General features: G+C 43.2%; 1 protein-coding gene across 13 annotated transcripts in view; it reads right to left on the bottom strand.

Moving 5' to 3' along the window:
- Positions 1 to 7500, bottom strand: part of bnc2 (basonuclin zinc finger protein 2) — a 319299-nt gene that overhangs the window by 14982 nt on the left and 296817 nt on the right. For 10 of the 13 annotated variants that reach the window (XR_009655096.1, XM_060926625.1, XM_060926619.1 and 7 more), the window contains 2 exons: positions 2651 to 4863; positions 2490 to 2519 (listed from right to left, as the gene is read on the bottom strand). Coding sequence is in view for 12 of the 13 variants with exons in the window: in XM_060926625.1 (XP_060782608.1) it covers positions 2490 to 2519; positions 2651 to 4863 (2243 nt within the window). In the remaining variant the exon portion in view is untranslated. The remainder of the gene's footprint in view (positions 1 to 2489; positions 2520 to 2650; positions 4864 to 7500) is intronic. The other 3 variants (XM_060926620.1, XM_060926630.1, XM_060926629.1) reach the window with 1 other exon arrangement.

Genomic DNA, 7500 nt, shown 5'->3' on the forward strand with positions numbered 1-7500 from the left:
TGTTTAAACGTTTAGGGGGATTTTACAGACTGGTGCTGCAGGAGCTGAACCGTCACACACACCTCAACTTCGTCTGGCCAAGAAGAGAAAAGAAGAGAAGAAGAGAGAGAACTGACCACCTGAATATGTGTTTAAAGCATAACATTATATACTGTACAGTATAAACTGATACAGTGGGATGTATAGCACACACGTGTGTTCTGGGTTGGAGATTTTGCGGTTGTCGAATAAGTTAATGAGTTCTCGTGTATGTTCTCATGATCACAGTAGCTCCCCTTTTCCGCCTCCTCGGGCTGCTGGCAGGAAAATCCCCTCTGTGTTTACACTAATGCGTTTCTGCACTGTGTAAGTGTTTCCAGCAGCAAAGAAATTCGCAGAATATGGCGTTTTATTGATAGAATTTAAAGGCAGATGGAGGTCATCCAAAGAATGGGCAGAATTAAGCTTGGAAATTATTTTGAGTTGGTATTATTATTATTATTATATTAATTTTTTGTAGTCCTTTATTAGTAGAGAATTTAGTAAATATTCACTGCTAATAATCCCATCAAACAAGTTAACCTAGAGTAATAAATGAGTCAACAAAAAATAGAATCTTTCGCTGACAGTTGTTCAGAGTGATGAGACTTAAAGCAACATGAATTTCAATTTAATTACGAGTTAGCTAAAAGATGAGCTTGTTAAAACAAATGCCTTTGCTAACAAGCTTTCAGCTAATTTGTGCATACGTCTAACAGTTAAAGATTATAAGCTAATTTGAAGAGCTCCAGCTTTGCTAATTTTTTTTCCCTGCAGGAAAATTAGCCAGCGCTGATAGCAATGTGTAAAAGTGTCAGTTAGCCTTCATACATGTGTATGCAGATGATCTACTCCTTACTGAGTTTCACTGCATCTGTCATTGTGTGTGTGTGTGTGTGTGTGTGTGTGTGTGTGCAGAGGTGTGTGCCCTATTTGCGCGCCTCTTCATTTTTGCCAACGAGATGTCAGATCTGCTCTGCCTTGGGGCGCCAGGTCCCTTCGGCCTTGTCGAAAGCAGCACGTTTCAGAAGCCTGTCTCACACACACACACACACACACACACACACACACACACACACATCTGCAGCACAATAAGCTCTCGTTCATCCCTCCGTCTGTGTCTAGTCTTTATCAGAGTCGTCTGCGCTGTTTACAGTGTACTAATGAGCAAACAGCGCTGGGAACAGATGCCACCGCACTTGGGAACTTAATAAAAGATTGCGTCGGAGAGATGGATGGAGCGAGGGAAAGCGGGAGATAGAGAGGGAGGGAGGGGAATAGAACAACTGAGTACCTTCGAGAGTCTCTTGTTTGCAAATTACAGTAAAGCGGGGGAGGACTCGCTCAACACACACTCGCACACACTCGCACACAAACAACCTCTCGATCTTTATTATCTAAATAAAACCGTCACTTGTCACCCGAGAAGCCGAAAAAAGAGCCACATCCTCATCTCTCTCCGTACCAGTGAGTTTCTTTTCTTTTCTCGGAGTTTTTCTAGGCTGCTTAACAGCATCAGTTTAGCACTAGTGCGCACACACACACACACACACACACACACACACACACACACACACACACACACACACACACACAGCGCTCTTTTAGCTGAGAAAAAAAAGAGAGCGTTTATTTTTCACCAAGCGGGGGAAGTGCTTCAGGAAGAAGTGAAAGTCTCCGCTGTTCATGGTGGCGCTCTTTTTGTAATTTGGACATGTCTAATTAACCTCTGTCTATTTTCATTGAAAACGTATGCACTTTGAAGCACAAGTATGAATTTTTAAATGTCAGGAAAAAAATGTACACTCAAAAAGTACACCACATTCTGTAGGTCTGCACGTACATCAAGACGTGAAAGGTCTACTGTTGAAGGTACTACTGTACACTAAAGGTGCGTTACTTTGTTTTTTAGACTACATCATTTTGACCCTCTATTTAAAGCACTAAAAGATACAGATACAGGCCCTCTGAATAAATATATAACTCCACTTTGGCATTTCATAGCTATATTTTAATTTATGAAAGACTTTATTCGGAAATATGCTGCCAAATTCCTTGTGCCTGACCTTGGACATCAACACCTCTACCTGCCCGTTAGCACAGGTATATTCTGAGGTCTGCATGGCAAAGAACGTGTTGCCGACTTGCACGAAATGTGTTAATGAATGCGGCGGTTTGACAGGTCGCAGCCTCTGCTAATAAATGCGAGCTTACCTGCGTGACAGGTGAGCAGTCTCAAGTAACCCGACCTCTCAGTGCATTAAATAAGCGTGAACTGACACCACAGTAATTCAGCACACTAGCATGACAGGCAACGCATAGCACATGGAGTAGCAGTTACCACGTCATTAGCAGGATAATAATTATTCTCCCACCCCCTGTGAGTTGGAGATGAAGATAAAATTGGGACTTCATGTGGAGCAATTAACTTTTATCTAATGAGAAAATAGGTCATGATGGGACTAACTTACCTGTGAGCTATGTGAGGTAAGTGTGAGTGCCTACAGATTTAATTACATAAATAATAAGCAAGTCATTAGCAGGAGGAATAGGACAGCATCTAACAAATTTGTTTGAGCCTTGAGAATTGTTAAAGATGTAGTCTGAGGTACGAGTAAAAGAAACATCTCACCTGTCTCGGCTTCGTCGGGAAGGGAAAGCAGCATTGCAGCCGGCCACCGTGCAGACGTGCATCTCTTTTAGGTGCACATTTTTGTAGTGCAGTTTGACACTGTAGGAGCTCTTGAAGCTCTTCTTGCAGACGTAGCAGATTTTAGGGTCAGGGCTAGAGCAGAGATCGCCCTCTGGGGACTGGGAGTGAAATTTTGGTGAACTTGATCCATAACCCATGGAGGAGATGAAGCTGTCGTGCAAGGCAGCCATACTCGCAGCGGCTGCAGCTGCGGCAGCCATTCCACCATTGTACAGATTATATTGCCCCATGCAGAACATGTCATAGGTAGGATCATTGAGTTCTTCTTTGATTTTGATGACTGGTTGATGTGGGGATGGCGAGGAGTGTCTCTTTTCTTCCATCTCTTTATGGATGTGTCTGTCTTCCTCGCCATCATCCTTTTCCTTGTCCATGTTTCTTCTGGAGGCGTTGCGAAGCTCTTCAGCATCCATTGGCTCATCGCGGTAGAACATCTTGGACTCAGAAGTCTCTGACTCATTCTCAAAGTCACGCTCATGGTCTTGGTCCTCTGAGGTAAAGCTGTCCATGCAGCGCAGCTCACTGGTGCCTTCCGTCATCTCATCTTGTGAGGGCGATTGATGCCCGCTGCTGCTGTTGTTGTTATTATTGCAGTTTCCATTGATGTTATTGTGGAGATGAGATGCAGGATGACGATGATGGCAACTGTCATCATCATCATCGTCATCTTTGTCATCGTAATCCTCCGGTACCTCTCGATCTTTTTCAATCTTCACAGGCATGCTGGACTTGCGAGGCTTCTTCTTGGGCATAGGGTCAGTAGTGATGGGATCTGGGGCACTTGAGGTGGTGGAAAGGTGGTGAGACAAAGTTCCTGTCTCAGACATGTGGCTGTTGTTGGAGCTGGCAGCTAAGATCTGCTGCTGTTGGTCCATGATAGACGTGCTGTTGGTGGTAGTGGGTAAAATCGGACTGGTGGGAAGGGACACTGGAGGACTTACAATGTCAGCAGGAGAAAGCAAGCTGCGATAGAAAGGTGGGATAGGTTGTACCGGCTGAACAGACTTCAGGGATGGGAAGACCAGAGGACTTTGAAGTGGGGATTGCATCATTGGATCGAGAGGAGGAGTTGCAAAGCCTAGTGGAGGCCGTCCAGGGCTTGTTAGAGTGAATCCAGTCTTGGTACTAGAGATGACCGGGGTGGCTGTTCCAGAAGTGGAGCGAATGAGGTCCTTATCTCGGTTGTTTCTCAGCATAGGCATGTGGAGGCGAGGGTTGGGATTGGCACTGTGGCGATTGCGGCTACGCAGGGAGCTGAAGACCATGTTGCATCCCTCAATCGTGCAACGATGCTTGATCTTCAGATGTACAGCATTATAGTGGATCTTTAGAGTGCCCTTGTCGTAGAAGGTCTTGCCACAGGCATTGCAGCAGACGCGACCCTTACGTGATGGAGTACCCATGCGACGCATGCGGTGCATCTTGGAAGAGAATGAAGAGTGAAGGTTTTTTGATTGCTCATTTTTCACAAAGTGGTGATCATTTATGGTGTTGGTCTGGGGCTGCTGCTGTTGTTGGATCTGCTGCTGCTGTTGCTGTTGTGTTTGCTGTTGTTGGACTTGCTGTGCAGATGGGGTTGTTGTGACAGGTGAGGATCCGTTAGGTTCTGATTTGGGCTCAATGGAATTGGGAATGGCCCCTATGGTGCCTCGATTTGGACTCTGGCTGTTTCGGAAAGGTGATAGAGACACTTCAGATTCACTGCTCTCTACTGGTTCACTTTGATTGGAAAGGTTTGGCTCTCGGAGCCTCAGAGCTGCTTGGTCCAAGTTTAGCCCATTAGGTGGCAGCCCCAACATGGGAGCTGAGACAGGATTGATGTACTGGAAAGGCAGCAGAAAAGCCAAACTGTTGGGGATGTTCTCAAAATGGTGGATACTAGAAGGGCTGCTGTTCTCCAAGTGTGTAAGGAGGCCAGGACTGCGAGTGCGGTTGTTGCTTTCGATAAAAGTCCGAATGCCAGAGTCAGCCTTTGATGAGGGCACCGTGACCGCTTGGCCTTCCTTCTCCTGAATCGCCATGAGCTCCACGATAGATTTGGTCTCTCCGAAGCGTAGAAACTGCTGCAGGGTAATGATCTCCTCTTCACGGGACATGATGGTCCAGCGGTCCAGCACCTTGCCTGCAGCATCCTAGAGGCCATATCAAAGGAAAAGAGAGGGAAAAAAAGAAAAACACACAAAAAAATTATTGATTCTGCATAATAATGGCAGTCTGAGGAGGAGGAAAAGGGTGAATATTTGTGAGCGAGAAGAAATTTTCCTGGAGCAACTGCAAAGACCGATAATAGGGGTTTACGTTGAATCTTTGCCGTAGTTCAGCTCCTCCACATTTAATCAACCAGGCAAATGCAGACGTTCATCTGTTTAAAAATTAAATGCTTTTGCAAAAACAATGCTAAAATTTGATGAACTCATGAGATTATATTTAAGAAATCATATTTGATACTATACAGACCATGTTCAAACGATTATTTTTAATCCAAGAGAGGAAACTAAAATGCTAAAATGGGAAACTAAAAAGATTTATTTTGTTTCTGTTTTGTTGTAAAGTTCAAAGACGCTGTCCAAGCAGGTCAGCAGTGAACACAGCATGGGTGTGAAGAGCACACTGGGGCGAAACACACACAGTGCCATAAACACTCTAAATGGATTTAATGTGACTTTGACATATTGGCAATTAGAACATTTTAAAAATCTTTCATTTTTGACATTCAGTGACAGTCTGAGAAATAAAAAAGTTAATGACATCATTCTGGTGTCACTGATATTTCATTTTATTTTTATTCCACTTCACTTGGTGCATTATTTTTCATAAAATATTTTCACTTGTTTTCTTTTCTTTTCTTTTAAGTTTCTTATTTTGGGCAATAAATGGAGTGGGTGAAAAGGGCAAACACACACACACACACACACACACACACACACACACACACACACACACACACACACACAGAGTTAGGTGACAGTTAAAAAAAAGAAAAACCTTAATGACACCACCACTGCATGAAATATTTTGACTTCATTTTCACTTATTTCCTGTTTTATAATTTAAAATGTCTGCTATTTGGGGAAAGGTTGGGTGGAATTGGATTTAAAAATAAATAAATAAATCTTGCCTCAGAGTAAGCGATGTTGAACATAAAAATAAGGAATCTCATGTTTATTTAAGCATGTCTTTGAAGAAGCCTTGGAGGTGACAGCGATCTTGCATTACATTCATTAGCGAGGTTTGAGGATGAGTATTTACCGAGCTTTATGTTAATGGAGTTTAAAGGACGCACATCTCGCGTCAGATTAAATATTAATGAAGGGAATACTTTGGTGTCAACTGAAAAAAATATATTATAGTGATAGTGTTTTGCCTTCTTGGGGGGGTGAGGTGGAGGGGTGCGCAATGAGGCGATGAGGCGAGCAGCGATGTACTGTACAGAAAAAAAATGTGGATGGATCCCAAACAGGCCTCGGATTTTCTTTCGCGGTGCTAGAAGCGTGGGAAAGAAGATTCCATGTTGAGAAAGCGTTATTGCTCCAGGAGGAGGAATAAGCACCACTTCCAGGGAGCTCACTCTCTCTCTCTCTCTCTCTCTGTCCTTGGCCAGCGTTTTAGGAGGTGGTGTTATTAACCGCTGAAAAATAAAACGGTTCGGGTTTTGCACACTTGGCCACTGTCAGACGCTGAGACATGGCAAGGGACTCTGGGAAAAGAATCTTGGCAGCATTGAATCTCTAGATTTGCGGTCAGGAGTGGAACTGCGATGGGATGCGCAAAAAAAAAAAAAAACATAACTGTTTATTTATTTATTTATTTATTTGCCCTTTTTGGTGCCCTTAATGCTGCAACATTGCATTTAAAATCCTTATTGGCTCTCTGGAGGATGCAAATGGTAAACGGTCCATTTTCATTCACTAAAGGTCTGAGTTTATATGTAACTTTTTTATTTTTGTTGGAATTTGTTATGCTGTCATGCTGTACATTTTCAAGGGGGAAAAAAAAGGACAGCAAAGTGATCAAATAAAACCTGGTTTTCTGGTACTCAGACTTCTGGCCCCTACTGGAAGTGTTTTAAACTCCTCGTGTATTGAAATGGCCATAAAAGCTACGATGCAATAAGTGTGCTACTGTGATCCCGCTGTGCTGCTATGAGTGGGCGTGCAAGAAGTAGAGAAACAAGGAGAGAGAGAGAGAGAGAGAGAGAGAGAGAGAGAGAGAGAGAGAGAGAATGAATGAGGATTCTCATAAATGATCCAGTTTATACTGCTAAGGGCCTTTGAGACTCCCAAAGTCCCAGAGAAAGGTGACATCAAGGGAGCAACGATCACTCTGACGACAATTAAACACGACACGAGAGTCTGGCCGTTCCTGCAAGGATCTATAAATGATAAATGGCAACCGAGGAGTTTAAGAGCCATATAAAAAGAAAGAAGAAAAAAAACAGACCCAAAAAAGTGGGGTCTTTAAGGTGAGCTGGGAATAAATGTTTAAAGAGAGATGGAGAAGTCAGAAGGAGAAAAAAGATAGGAGAGGGAATATAGAGAAAAAAAGGAAGACAGATTCTTGGGAGACGGCACGTCGATGGTCGATGGTCGCAGGGGTGTTTGTGTGTTAAATATACATTAAAAAAAAAAAAAAAACTTTTTACGCTTTCATTTTGTGTGCAAGTGTGAGTTTAGCCCCAAGGTAAGACTTTACATTTCAGCCTCCGCACTATTATGTTATACTGTGCTGCCCACTCAGCTCTTAAACTTCCATTTCATTTAATTGAAAGG

This window comes from Neoarius graeffei, chromosome 7, assembly GCF_027579695.1.
Source record: "Neoarius graeffei isolate fNeoGra1 chromosome 7, fNeoGra1.pri, whole genome shotgun sequence".
Classification (NCBI taxonomy): Eukaryota; Metazoa; Chordata; class Actinopteri; order Siluriformes; family Ariidae; genus Neoarius; species Neoarius graeffei.